Here is a 14,609-nt window from a genome sequence, read left to right as displayed (position 1 = left end):
ATGTAAAGTGTAAGGAGAGAGCCAGATCCACAGAGCTGTCCCCTGATCTCTGCACATGTACCGTGACACACACATCAGATACAATAGCAACAACATACATGCACAGATGGTTTCACCGAATCCTTGCCAGCTGTCACGAAGCTGGTGAGAGCCCTGGTCCTGGGTGACTTGCCCTGTCTAGATACTATGACCATTCAGCAGCTAGATAGCCCCTGACCATGGGGCATGGGACTCAGGAGTAAGAGGGAACAGAACCAGACCCCAGTCACACTCACCCGTCACGCCCATGGTGGACACAGGGCCCACACGCTGGCCGTCATGGAGTCCATACAGGTTCATCTTGTATTTGCGCCCAGGCTCCAGGTCTCTCACGATGGCCTCCCTCTCCTGGCCCCCAACACGCACCACCTGGGGTCGCCCATCGCTGTCCTTGTACTGGACACTGAAGGAGTCAAAGTCTCCCTGGGGGACGGTCCAGGAGAGGCTCAGGGAGTCTGGGGACGATGCTGTGATGGTCAGGTCTCCCAGGAGCGGCTCCTCAGGGGGCTCTGGGGCCTCTGTGCTGGGCTCTGTGGGGCTGGGGGTCTCTTCCTCTGCAGCTGAGAAGGGGACAGACAGGTGAGCAGGGTCCCCGCAGGTGTCCTCAAGTGAGGACAGAGCAGTCATAATTACCAAGGTGGTTCTAAGGTCAGTTCAGAGAAGCCCACCTTGGGGCTTTGTGGTCCTGGTCAGCTGACAGATGGCCAACATGCCCAGGCTCCTGGGTCAGCTGAGGGGACCTGGACAGTCACCAACATAGCCAAGGCCTCTGTGGCTCTACTGCCCAGGGAGACAGGCCAGCCCAAGGGGAAGGCATACAATAGTAAGCCATAGCTTCGGCCAGAACAGACCTGGTGGACTGACCAATCCTTGGCCACTATTCCCCAGTCACTAGCCTCTAAGAAGCTGGAGGTTTCCTGATGGGTCCCACCCCCATGTCCACTCACCTGTCACCCCGACAACAGACACGGGGCCCACACGCTGACCACTGTGGAAGCCATACAGGTTCATCTTGTACTTGTGGTCCGGCTCCAGGCCGGGGATGGTGACCTGGTCCTCGTGCCCTGGCACCCGCACCACCTTGGGCTGCCCATCCCCGTTCTTGTACTGGATCAGGAAGTGGTCAAACTGTCCTTCGGGGACTGTCCAGGAGAGGCTCAGGGAGTCTGGGGTGGCATCTGTCACGGTCAGCTCCCCCAGGCTGGGCTTCTTGAGCGGTTCTGAGGCCTCGGTGCTGGGCTCTGGGGGGCTGGGGGACTGATCCACAATGTGTGGTGGGGCTGAGGAAAGAGAGCAGGCACTTAACAGTGACGGCCAGTCAGCGGGGTAACAAAACACATCTCATGTACACTCCTCTCCTGAAGTCCTGGGACTCCTGCGGCCTTGGTATCCAACACCCAGCCCCTGATGCGACCTTCTGAAGCTGCCTGCTCCCTCCCTACACCAGACCCCACCATCTCTAAGGAATGCTTTGCTGAGGTAAGGTCACTGCCTAGAACGCAAGGAAGGTGGCATAGCCTAGGCCGACCTGGGGAGAGTCCTGCTCCTTCCTAGGTGGATGTCCAACTCCTGGGCCCCACCCAGGGTCCCACCTACTGTCCCCTGCAGCAGGTCTCTGCAGGGTTCTCTGAGGGCTGTGGTTCCCTAAGAGACTGAGACACTGGGGTTATATGAAGAACAGGAGGAGGATGGGGAGGGAGCAAACAAGAGACAAACAGCGGCTATGGTGTTATGTGGGGAGGTCAGGAGCAAAAGGGGGTGCTGGGGAGACAGCAGTGGCTCGGCTTCCGCAGAATTGGCACACAGGTCTTCTGAGCCGGAGTCAGCTGTACTTTAGGTAAGGTCTTACTGTGCAGCCCAGCCTGGCTTGGGATTCAGCAAATCTCTTGCCTCAGCATTCAAGGCGCTGTGTTAAGGGCATGTCTTACCATGCTTCGGATACTAACAGCGCCATGGGGTATCACCATCAAGACCCCTGCTTGGCAGAACGGAAGCCGGAAGCAGCGAGATTAAGTGACTGGCCCAAGGCCCTATGGGCACTGACTTATGAAGTCGGTAGTGAGGGACAGGCCTCTGAAGACCGTGCTCCCTAGCAGTGTATCACCAGAGGACGGGAGGGGCTGGGGACGTGGAGGAACAGGAGAGACAGATGAGACTTGGAGCCAGTCTGACTAGGAGCTGGGGAGTGGAGGCTAAAAAGACTCCTTTCCGTGTGGAAAGAGGCTGGAGCAACATGGCCCCCTGGCCCCCTGGGTCTGCCACCCCTGCACAGAGCAGTCATGTGGTGAGGGTGCTGGAGCCGAGGGCAGGAGCCCAGCAGTGATGGCCAGGGACTGAGTCAGGACTGAAGGCGTCCAGAAGAAGCAGCTGCAAACCGTGGCTGAAGGAGAAGGGCCTGGAGGAGAGGGTCTGGCTGTTCAGAATGGGGAAAGTGAACTCAGGAAGCAGTGTGAGGAGCCGGAGCCTGGGCAAGAAGTCCTGGGATGGGATGTGGGGACAGAAGAGCAGCTGGGAGGAAGGAGGCAGAGGTCTCAGCAGGAGGACTGCAGAAATGGAAGGTGGAGCTGGGGGCAGGCCCTGCCTGGGGCCTGGGGCCAGCAGTGTGGGTTCTGACTCACCCGTTTTGGCCACCACAGACACGGGCCCCACACGCTGCCTGCCACGAAGCCCGTAGAGGTTCATCTTATACTTCCTGTTGGACTCCAGACCAGGGACAGTGACCTCATTCTCATCCCCCGCGACGGGCACAGTCTGGGGCTGCCCCTGGGCATCCTTGTATTGGATCACGAAGGAGTCGAAGGGGCCCTGGGCCACGGTCCAGGACAGATGCAGGGAGTCCGGGGTCACGCCAGTCACTGTCAGTTCCCCCAGGAGGGGCTGCTCAGAGGACCCCTCTTTCCTGTCTGGGGCTGTAAGCAAGAAGAATGAGCCATGTACGGAACCCACAGCCTGGGATGGGGGTTGAGATTTGGACCTAGGGTACACACTCTATTAGTGTGAGAGCTAACACACAGCCCTGGGAAGCTGGGCACAGCCAGAGTATGACACAGCTCCTGGGAGCACACAGAATGGGACTGAAGGGGCCTAGCTGTGCAGGGATAGCTGGCTGCCCCTTAGCCTGGGAGCAGGGCCAGGGTGTTGGGATCAGCCATTTTGCTGGGAGGCTCAGCTGCTTCCTGGCTGAGGGCGAGCATGCAGAGACCAAGCAGAGGACACACAAGAGCTTCGGTGGCAGCCACTCACCGGTAGTGCCATCAGCAGTGAGGGGCCCATACCGCTTCTTATTGGCAATCCCATACAGAGTGAATCTGTACTTGTGATTGGGCTCCAGTGGGGAGATCACCACTGACCGCTCAGGCCCCTCCACTGGTACCACAAGGGGCCGTCCTTCCTTGTCTCTGTACTGGACCATGAAGGAGTCAAACTGGCCCCCAGGAACAGTCCAAGAGAGGTGCAGGGAATCCGGGGTGGGGTCTGTTACCCACAACTCTCCCAGGCGAGGTGGAGATCCTGGGCCGGGGTCACTCTGAGGCACTGGGAAGGGGGAGTAGAGACGGGAGAGTCACAGGAGGGAGGTGGTCCTGGGCAGGCTGCTCCCTGTGCAAAGACACATGACCGAGGAGGGAGCCAGCGGGGTCTGCCGAGCTGTGAGCTCTGTCGAGGGGCTGGACTGGAGCACAGGAAGGAGCAACACCTTCTAAACAGCCAAGGGGAAGAGGCTCAGGAAGGGAGGGGGAACACAGCCAGCCTTTCACATCTGCGTGGCCAGGGAAATCTCCCTAGGCAGCCTCCGTACTTCCAACTTAGCTTTTAGCTAGCTTCTCCTTCAGGTGAGGACACCCGTGGGTGCATCCGTGTAGGAAAGCACCCACCCACCTGCAGCTGCCTGCCACGCCTCTGTCCCTGCCTGTACCGGCTTTCTGAGCCCATCTCTTTCTTTGCACTCTGTTCCCAGAGGATTCCAGAAATGTCTCCATTTCAAACCTCCAATCCAGCTCTGCCCTCTATCAGGCAGCTTCTGGTGACCTGGCCATTGCTAAGTCCTGTGGACACCGGAGAGCCCTAACTCATTCCCGTGGATCCTGCCTGGCCGCACCCTCCTCCCAGCATCTGGGACACTATCCTGGTGCTTCTCCACCTCCTCTGCTCCCCACAGCTACCAGGACTCAGTCTAACCCTGAGGTCCCTCCCATCGCAGTCAGGCAACCCTTTGTGCCTTGGTGGTGCCGCTCAAGGCTGCTGAAAGGACCTATGGTCGTTCAAGAATGCACTGAGCTCACTGGCTCCAGAAACACACAGAAGGTATTTTTCTGAGTGTCCTGCCCTGTATTGTTCCCCTCCTGCTGCAGCCTGGGGGACAGAAGTGGCTGAACCGGGGACCTGGCCTCCAGGCTCTCCTCTCACACCCAGTCCCATTGCCACGGTTCCAGGCCAGCATCAGCTGCTGACTGACTTCTCTATCATGCCACAGGAGCAGACATTTTGCTATTTCTAACGTAGCCCATCACTTCGCTCTCTCCTCCAGAGGCCTTCAGAGGCCCCTCGGGGCTCCCAAATGAGATCTAAGCCATCCCACACAGCCCGCAGAACCCCAGGACTAAGCCTTCAGCACCCCACATGTCCTGCTCTCCAGCCAGAAGAGTGCTGTGGGTTCTCTGGGAGACCACCCCCTCTGCTGCCCCTACCTCCTCACCTCTGCTGCCCCCAGTGCTTTCCCTTCAGGGTTTAACACAGCTACAGGCTGCTATGGGCCCCACACCATCTCCCTGGACCCTAAAGCTCTGGGGCAAAGGGCACGGCACAAAGTGAAGGGCAGGGGTGCCTGCTGTCACTCACAGATCTTGGCTTCAGCCACCAAGGGGCCATGCCTCTTCTTGCCGACGAGTCCATACAGAACAAATCTGTACTTGCGCCCCGGTTCCAAGGATGTAATGGGTGCTGAGCGCTGGGGCCCCTCCACAGGTATCACCTGGGGCCCATCTTTGTCCTTGTACTGGATCACAAAGGACTCGAACTCCCCCTCTGGGACAGTCCAGTGCAGGAGCAGGGAGTCAGAAGTCAGATCTGTCGCCGTCAGCTCACCCAGGCGTGGTAGGACCGACGGCTTCCCAGGCTGCTCCTCAGCCCTGTCTGGCATTGGGGACAAAGACAAAACATTCTGGACCAATAGCTCCCCTTCACCCTGTCTCCCGCCCTCTGCTCTGCCTCACTCACCTCATCCTGGACGCCGCTATCCCCGACCCTCCTGAGAAGGATACATTTTCTCTAAGTCCCCTCTTGATGGCCCCACCTCTGTACCCTAAACTTTAAGGGGAGCTTTGTGTCCCCATGGCATTACCTGAGAGTTTCTGGCCTCCCCACTGGTGCTTCAGAGCAGCCTTCAGGCTCCCCAAACCCCTGAGCTGCTCTCTCCCTTGCTCCCCTCTCTCCTAATTGTCAGCTTGTTCTAGAACTGAACCAGGAGACCACTCTAGTCTCACAGGGAGAACCCAGGGGGTGTGAGGACCAGGTGTCCAGACCTTGTCCTTCCCATCCATCTCTGAAGTTGTGATGGCAGTAGAGCCCCCCCGAACACACACAATACCACACAGACACACACAGAGAGGCACACACACATGCAATACCACACAGACACACACAGAGAGAAACACACACACAATACCACACAGGCACACACAGAGAGACACACAGACACCACACACAGACACTCACAGAGACATACACAGACATACACACACACAGAGACACACACAGACACAGACACACACACACAAATACACACAGACACACATACACACACAGATACACAGACACACACACACAGACACACATACACACACAGCAGACTTTATCCCCAGAAAAAACTGTCCAGTTCAACTGCAGGTGCTGTCCCCAGGAGAAGGTACAGCTGAGGGCCAGTGCCGGACCAGAGTTCCATCTACCTTGAACTCTATGACCCCAGGGCGGAGCAGAGGAGCAACCAGGAAGTGATCAGGAAGTGAGGCATACACAGAGCAGGGTCACCTCCTGGATGGGTCACTACCCGCCTCTGACTTTCCTCCAAATGTGATGCCCCTCCTAGCCGCCTTCCCTGTGAACTCTCAAGTCTTTCTCTCCCTTCTGCTTTCTCTTACCCTCCGTTAGACCTGCGCTTTGGCTCCTGAAATCCTCTCCTACCCCTAGAGCCTTGGGATGCCCCAGCTCCTCCCCCAGTTCCAGGACACTGCTCTGGGCACAGTCCCGAATGTACCCATAATGCCTTGGTAGGTGATGGGAACAGAGGGCTTGCCCCCAGGGGTGATCCCATGGAGGAACAGCTTGTAAGGGGCTCCAGGAGGGGGCGGGGGCACCAGAGCCTGGTGGGCGTCTCCTGGTAGCAGTTCTTCATATGCCCAGGGCCCCTCGGCCACCTGCACGCGCAGCTGGAAGTGGGCAAAGGTGTCGGGCTGGGCAGTCCAGGCCACACGGAGGCGCCCTGCCTTGTCTCTGCCCAGCACCTTCAACTCTCCCAGCGGGTGATGCTCCATGATCAGGATAGGGGCCTGGGCCCCTTGGGTCGTAGAGGGGCCCGAGGGAGGAGGCTCATCGGTAGCCTCCAAGAGGCCAGAGGGTAAGGACCCTGGGAAGGGGCAGAGCGGGTGAGAAAAACAGGAGAGTCGGGTATGAGAGTAGGAAGGGACCCTCTAGTCCCCAGGTGTGCCCTCAGACTCTGAGCTAGGCGGCTCCCCTCCCCTCCCCTCCCCAGATGCTCCCCAGCCTTGTCTGGGGTTCAGGAGACAATCCATACTTCGTCCCATACTTGGCCAAGTCCTCCAGATTCCCCCATGGAGCTTATCTGGAGCGGCCAGGCCTGGCTTAGGGCAGGCAATGACACACAACCTGCCTTCCCTCCCTGCCCAGGAGCCTCCCACACCGGTGGTGTCCGCCTTCCATTAGTGTTGCAGTGAGAAGCCTGGAAGAAAGGAAGGGGCGGTGGTGTTAGGAAGAAAAGGGGTGGCGGCAGAAAGGGAAAAGAGAGGGTGTGAGGGTGGACGTCCAGTTCCGGTGGCATCTGGGCCCTATGGAGGAAGAAGAGGTCCACCCCCACCCTGCAGCCGCAAAGCCCCCGTCCCCGGGTCAGGCATCAGTCCTGTGGGAGAGACCAGCTGGAGGGGAGCCACGCCTGGGAAAGCAGTTCAGGAAGCCGTGATTTCACCCCCTCACCGCTATCCACGCACGCGCACGCCACGCGCACGCGTGCCCGATGGCTTTCAAAGCCACCCTCAAACACTTCTGCAGCCCTGCAGGGTCAAAGCCAAACTGTGGGAAATAACCACAGACCACAGGCTTCAGGCGCCCTCACCGCAGTGAGTCAAAGTGGGAATCTCCGGTTTCAGTCCCACCCACTGAAAAAAACTGCCGGGCAAGTCTTTCGCAGCTCGCCTCGGAGGTGTCCAAGCTGCAGGTCAGCTGTGAGTGCCGCCCTACACAAGAGCCAAAAACATTATGGATGGTTGTTTGTTTGTTTGTTTTTTCAATAAAAGAAAAAAAGAATCCTCAAGTGCAAGGTACGAACTTTGCACACAACATCGCGACACCATGTCAAGGTGCCGGATTTGCCCGGCAAGAACAAGCATTGCCGTAGAGCTTGGGAACCCAGGTACGAGCCTGGCAACCCCACAAACCAGGTCTCTTTGGCTTTAGTGACCCTCAGGAGAATGCCAGGACCTTGGGATGGGGCTTTTGGGACACTGGAGGGCTGCTTTCTGTGGCAGTGTCCTCCAGCCTGGCCAGGTAGGCTAGGAGGTGGAAGGGCGTGGTGGGGGCGGAGGCCTAAGCGGTGAGGCAGTGGGAGGAGGAAGTGGCCGCAACCTCGGAGGCAGGTGACGCTGGACAGGGGGTGGGCAGTCCAGGGCCCCAGCCCACACTACCTGTGGTGGTGATGAAGGCGTAGGACTTGGAAGTCTGCCCTGCCCGCACCCCATGGACCTCCACGTGGTAAGTAGTGCCAGGCCTGAGGTTGGGTAAGCGGACAGTGCGTTCTGAGCCATCCACAGTCAGCTCCCCGCTGGGGCCCTTGGCGGGTGGCAGTGGTCGCCAGCGCAACACCACACGCTCGAACTGGCCCCGGAGCCCGTCGAGGGACACGATCAAGGCGCCGTCGGCTGCACTGCCCAGCACCTCGGGCTTCGGGTGACGCGCTGTGGTCACCAGGTGCGCATCATCGGATGCTGGGTTCACATCTCCCTGGTTCGATTCCCGGTTCCTGGTGCTTTGGGAGGGACTAGCGGTGGGGTGGGGGTGACGTGGCTTGGGTGCCGGGGCACCCGCTGTCTGGTGGCGCTTCAGGAACTCATGGATGTGGCGCGCCACAGACGCGTAAGTCTGGTTGGCGCGCAGTGGGTAGCCGTGGGCCCGCAGGTGACGCTCCAGGTCCTGGACTGTGCCGCGGAAGCGGCCCAATTCAGCCGTCAGGTTACCCCACGGCCGTCGGGGAGGTTGGGGCAGGCTCGGCCGGGGATGCCACTCCTTCGTGATCCCCTCTGTGGGCCGCAAGGGCCAGGAGGGCCGCGGAGGCCGGGGACGGGGACTGGGGGGCGGGTTTGGGAGGTGCACCTCCGGGTAACCGTAGTGGCCTGGTGCTGCCGAGTAAGAAAGGGGGAGGGGACATCAGGTCAGTGTCAGCTTTCCCCACTGCACGCTCCTCCTCCGCTCCTCCTCGCCACCACGGATCCCTGCTACCCCACCAGGGACGAGGCCTCTTCCCTGAGGCCCAGCCCCACCTAGAAAGAGAAATTAAGTGTCCCCGAGCCCCACCCATTCCTTTGCCCTCCAAGCCTCCGCTGTTGGTGCCCTAGAAGAAAAAAGAGCCAGCAGGCGGGGCGTGTATCTGGTGGAGAGAACGGGAAAGGGGGAAGGAAATGTGAGCTACTCCGAGGGCGCCGCCGCCTTGTCCCAGGAAAATGAAGGATCCGTCTGGGCGCCTGTTAAGAGACCTTGAGGGTTGGTGGAAAACGACCTCAATGAGACCCAACCCCAGGCAATCCCAGTCCCAAAGTCAGCAGGACCTGCTTAGCTCTAGTCTCCCTGAGATCAAACTGTCCACTGCCTATGTACCTAGGTAAGGATAAAAGCCACCCTCCCCTGAATGGCTCACAGCATCTTCTGCACACTGCTTCCCGCCCAGGGTCAGTTCCTCCTGCAGTCTAACCTGCGAGCTTCCTAGAGGACTCCAGGCACCCCTGAGCCTTTGGATCAGAGCAGGACCATAGGTGTGCTGGGATTGCCACAGCCGTCTGTGAGCCTCCAGCCTGGGTGCTCAAGGGGAGGGCTCCCAGCCTTGGAAACTGGGCTCATCCCTAACACCCCGAATGCCGTACCTGTGTTTGCCCTGATAGAAGCGGGGTAGCTGACTGCACGGCCTCGTTCTGCGGTGACAGTCACCACGTACTCCACGCCTGGCATCAGGTCGGTTAGCTGAGTCCTGTCTGCCTCAGGGGGAACTTCCAGACGCACCCTTTGGTTGCCGGCACTGACGTAGGACACCACAAATCGGTCCACCTCAGCCTGGGGACGCAGCCAGCTGAGATCCAATGTGGTCGGAGTCACGGCTACCACTCGGAGGTCCTGAGGACCATCGATCACTAGCAGGGTTAGACAGAAGATGGCTCTGAAGTGAATCTGCTTGCTTCTGCTCCGGGGCAGCCCCCACCCCCAGCAGATTCCCAGCTGCCTGTCAAATCCAGAGGTCTTGCCCCCACAGCCCCAGCTCTCACTGGTAGTGATGGTCTTAGAGGCAGGAGGACCCCAGCTGGTCCCTCGTAGGGCACGGACGGTGACCTGGTAGTCCTGACCAGGGGCCAGTCCTCTCTGGTCATAGGCTGAGGCAGAGCTGGGCACCCGAGCTGTGAATGGTGGACTTGCCCCCTCAGTCTGCAAGAGAGTACCAGACACATCAGAGCAGGGCTCTCTTTCTCGCTCCCTGGTCTCTTTAAAAAAAAAAAAAAAAGACTTATTTATTATGTCTACAGTGTTCTGTCTGCATATATGCCTGTGGTCCAGAAGAGGGCACCAGATCTCATTGCAGATGGTTGTGAGCCACCATGTGGGTGCCGGGAATTGAACTCAGGACCTCTGGAAGAACTGCCAGTGCTCTTAACCTCTGAGCCATCTCTCCAGTCCCCAGTCTCTTCTTTTTAACAATCCCAAAAGGCATCGACATAAAACTGTGTGGGACTTGGTCCCATTCAGGATGGGGAGCATGGATGGAAACCACAAGGCGCCTAGAGCCTCCCTCCGGCCAGCGACTCTTCTCCGTGGTTTGTGTCTATCTGTTCACTTAACCATCCACGGAAAGGGTTCTATCAATCCTACTTGACAAATGAGGAAACCGGGCTCAGAAAGCCCATGTCCCGAGAGGGTACGCACCAAGAGAGCAGAAAGGATGGGGAGGTGGCTTACTGTTCCTGCATAGGCTCTAAATCCAGTTCTCAGCACCCACACGGGGCAGCTCACAACCACCTGTAACCCTAGCTCCAAGGGATCCAATACCTCTGACCGCCTCAGGCCCCTGCATTCATGTGCACATAGCCACACACAGACACATAAGTACACATGAAATCATTTTCTTAAGAAAGCTCAAGCTGAGCAAGGCCTGGTGGCGCACACCTTTAATCCCAGTTGGGAGGCAGAAGCAGGGGGAATCTCTGAGTTTGAGGTCACTTCAGAGTGAGTTCCAGGACAGCCAGGGCTACACAGAGAAACTCTGTCTCAAAAATTAAACAATAAAGATAGAAAGAAGGGAAACTGAGGCAGAAGAAAGAGTGCGGCTGTCGAAAGCACTTGCTGCTTTTGCAGAAGACCAGAGCTGAGTTCCCAGCACCCACATGAGGTGGTTCACAACTGCCCATAACTCTAGTGCCAGAGGTCTGAGGCCCTCTTCTGGCTTCCCTGAGCACCTGCACACACACATGTGCATACACATACATGTGCATACACATACATGTGCATACACATACATGCACATTGACAAAATAAATCCCTTTTTGTTTTGTTTTGCTTTTGAGACAAGGCTTCTCTGTGTAGCCCTGGCTGTCCTAGAACTCACTCTGTAGACCAGACTGGCCTCGAACTCACAAAGATCCACCTGCCTCTTCCTCCCGAGTGCTGGGATTAAAAGCGTGCACCACCACTGCCTAGCAATAAATCTTAAAAATATAAGAAAGCCAAGAGGCTTGAGCGCAGGCAGTGTGTCCCCTGGCTCCCCTCTCACGCACAATCCCTGTTCATCTGCCTGGCCCAGGATTCCCTCTGACTCCCCTGGCGACCCCAGCTATGCACACATTCTTTCAGAACAGACAAAGCAGAGTGGGGATGTCCCATGCCCCCTCTGCTTCCCGAATCTGCTTAGCTGGCCCTGGGGGTAGAGCTGCCTGTGCGTGACCAGGTGTCCCTTTAGATTTTTCTTATCTCTTCGGCAGCCTTACACACCCACTAAAGAAAGGCTCAATGTTCTAATAGCACATTTCCTCAACGCTGCCATCACACTGTGTGTTGGAGACAAAAAATAAGACACCATCCCTGTCCTGGGGTTGGGTAGAACCTAGTAGCCAAATGCAGCTCTCTCTCCCCAATCTCTATGTGTGGTAAACACCCACAAGGATAAAATCCTCTCCTTTAAGTGTGTGTTTCAGGTCATGAGATTACATAGGGTGGCCCTGTGGGCTCCTAGAGCGTCGCTGCTGGGGGGAGGGAGGGCTGGACATGTGTGAGCATTCTAACAGCCCTACGCTGTGCGGGGCTGCCTAGCCAGGACGGCCTCCGAGGACGCTCTGTACCACTTTGCTATGTTGGCCATAGGGACACCTCCATTCAGCCAAATGGGATTGGAAATTTTGAAAGGTACTGTCCTAAACCAGAAAAGCATAGTAAATACCAAAGTAAAAAACCAGATGAGAGGCCACGTGGGGATTTTTGGGTGAGGGATGAACCAGGACTCTGTCACTATTTTCTGGGTCCCCTGGATACAGAGAATCCTGCCCTGTTCCTACAGTTCCAACTCTGAGGGGCCTTGGGGTGGCCTTCACCCACACGCGTGGCATCCTCACTCCTCCCAGGACCTGCCTGCCCATAGTCCACCTCCATTCTGTCTCTCCTAGTATACGCCCAAAGTCTAGATCTTTCATCAAAGCAAACCCATCCTGAATTCTTTCTTTGGATCAACCTATTTCTTGGTCCCTCCCTGGAAGTCTCCATGCCAGCCTCACCCACGCTGCCCAGCCCCATCCCGCAGCTCTCTGGCCAAACGTTGGCAGCTGGCACTGCTTCCTGGCAAAACTTGGCTCCCTCTCTGATTGTTCGTGGTGACTGCTTAACTTGCTTCTCAGTATCAGCCTCAGGGGTCCCACAAGGAGAGTCTAGCTTGGATGATCCCCAGAAAGGACCTAGCTCTCATTCCCCCTTTCATTCCAGCGTCTTCTGAGGTCCAGGTCTGTGCAGTGAGCGCCTGGCACCGCTGTTTCCAGGCTCCTTGGGTCACACACTCCCTCATGTCTTGTAAAAGAAAGGGGGCAGTCCTGAGGCTTGAGGCCATGAGCATGAACTAGAACTTTGTCCCGGTGAATTCTCGGCACCTCTGCCCTCCCACACCTCTCCCTCACAACCTGAGGTGGAGGTAGCAACTCATGGGGCAGCATGTCAGCCAGCTCCCTGGTGACACTGTCACCCAGGTCCTGGGGCACTGAACACACTTTGAGAGCCCTGATCACAGTGACAGTCCACACACACAGGAGGGAGGGGAAGCCCTGCGCTTGGCTGGGAATAGCTGTCCGGTTCCGAGAGAGAAGTGGGGGGCAGGGAGCTGCCAGGAAGATGGAGGGGGTGTCAGTGATCTGCAGAATAGGCTCCACGTCAGCTGATGGCCAGAGCATAGCCAGGGCAAAAGGTTCAGGCCAAAGAGTCACCACAAAAAAAAAAAAAGAAAGAAAGAAAGGAACTACAGCAGCAGGTCTGAGCGCTGAGTGTGGACCACGTGTCTGATTAGGGACCGGTTTAAGGGACCTCTTTCACTTGCAGCCTCACAGAGGACCTGGAAGGGTCCCATGCCCAGAGCAGAGGTGAAGGACTGAGAGCCAGGCCTGGTGCAGACCAGCTTACGCCACCCTGCTCAGAGAGAGCAAAGGCTAAGCGAAAGCCGCACCCCTTGACAACACCCAAAATGGGCTGTGTGTGTTAGAAGCGGGGACAACATTGCCTGAAGCCCTCTCTTATCTCGACTGTTTATTTTATTTCTCCCTACCCTGAAGGTTCATAGGAAAATTCCTCCTAAAGTCCCACCCTCCAGATTAGAGCTATGTAAATACTATACACTACACCAGGGTGGGAGAGACACTTTGTAAAATGTTAGCGCGGCTGTTTTACTGTTAGGCGGCCAACTATCGTTTTTCCTCTTCTCTACTTGCCAAATTCTTGTCTCCTGATTAAATTATTTTTATATAAAAAATTCAGAGAGAAGAAGGGGGGCTATTTTGGTTGTTAGAAGGGAGGGGGGCTCTCCTGGTTGTCAGAGAGAAGGGGGGGCTATCTTGGTTGTCAGAGAGGAGAAGGGGGGCTACCTTGGTTGTGCCACAAAGCAGGGATACAGCTACTGGAGACTTTCCTGTGGGACCTGCCCTGGGGCGAGGATGACAGCCAACACTTGCCATCTCTCTTCCCACTGCCTTCTGAGGCTTTAGGGCCAGGGAGTAAGCTTGTCTAGAGCCCCCCTCCCCCAGACTGATGGACGCAAGTGTGGCCTTGCCCAGCATCTGTGGGTTGGTGTGGGAAAGGCCAGATGACTGAAAAGTGTTAAGTATCTGTGTACCCTGAGTCCAAGTCGCAGTCCCCAAGCAGGGGCCGCGGGCTTTGTCCTTACTGTGCTCCCAAATGTTTTATGAACTTGTTGGAGGCAGGGAAAGAATGCTTGAAGTTCTGATGACAGGAGCTAGGAAAACAAACTCATGGACTCAGAATTATTGCCACGGCCCAGACAGCTTGACCTAAACCAATAAAGATAACATTAAACAGAGCCTAAGGCAAGCCTATATATAGACTAACGGGGAGGAGTGAAGGCTGCCCTCCATTTTTGTTTCCTTTTTGCTTGGCTTATCTATAATTTCTTTCTCTTCTCCCTTCCTTCCTTCCTCCCTTCCTTCCTTCTTTTTTTGTTTTATTTTCTAGATAGATTTCTTTGTGTAGCCTTGCCTGTCTTGAAACTTAGCTTTGAAGACCAGGTTGACCTCGAACTCACAGAGATCCACCTGCCTCTGCCTCCCAGGTGCTGAGGTTAAAGGCCACCACCACCTGGAGTGTTTATGGACACTGTCTAAAGGTTTTTCTCTGGGCTTCTGTGAAAGTTGCAATAAAAATAAATAAATACTTAAAGAAACACCATCAGAAACAACCTGGACAATTTGTGTGGCTGTGGGTTAATATGTAGCAACTCTGAGAAAATGTCAGTGGGTCCAGAGTCTGCAGTGCTTCTCCCCATTGGGAAGCATGTACGAGAAGGCAGGAGGTTGTATAAAATTGAAGAATCTGAAAACACAGCATTG

The 14,609-nt window shown here is 56.5% G+C and overlaps 1 protein-coding gene across 3 annotated transcripts in view; it reads right to left on the bottom strand.

The window, feature by feature from the left end:
* The window catches only part of Tnxb (tenascin XB), a 60,037-nt gene that overhangs the window by 33,312 nt on the left and 12,116 nt on the right, over positions 1 to 14,609 (bottom strand). The window contains exons 5-13 of one of the 3 annotated variants that reach the window (XM_087898504.1): positions 9,795 to 9,951; positions 9,399 to 9,662; positions 7,950 to 8,660; positions 6,290 to 6,658; positions 4,876 to 5,169; positions 3,283 to 3,573; positions 2,658 to 2,948; positions 987 to 1,319; positions 276 to 599 (exon numbers count right to left, since the gene is read on the bottom strand). In XM_087898504.1, coding sequence (XP_087754630.1) covers positions 276 to 599; positions 987 to 1,319; positions 2,658 to 2,948; positions 3,283 to 3,573; positions 4,876 to 5,169; positions 6,290 to 6,658; positions 7,950 to 8,660; positions 9,399 to 9,662; positions 9,795 to 9,951 — 3,034 coding nt within the window. The remainder of the gene's footprint in view (positions 1 to 275; positions 600 to 986; positions 1,320 to 2,657; positions 2,949 to 3,282; positions 3,574 to 4,875; positions 5,170 to 6,289; positions 6,659 to 7,949; positions 8,661 to 9,398; positions 9,663 to 9,794; positions 9,952 to 14,609) is intronic. The other 2 variants (XM_087898506.1, XM_087898507.1) reach the window with 2 other exon arrangements.

The sequence above is a fragment of the Myodes glareolus genome, chromosome 18, assembly GCF_982192425.1.
Source record: "Myodes glareolus chromosome 18, mMyoGla1.1, whole genome shotgun sequence".
NCBI classification, from domain to species: domain Eukaryota; kingdom Metazoa; phylum Chordata; class Mammalia; order Rodentia; family Cricetidae; genus Myodes; species Myodes glareolus.
This window is presented reverse-complemented; position numbering and strand designations above follow the sequence as displayed.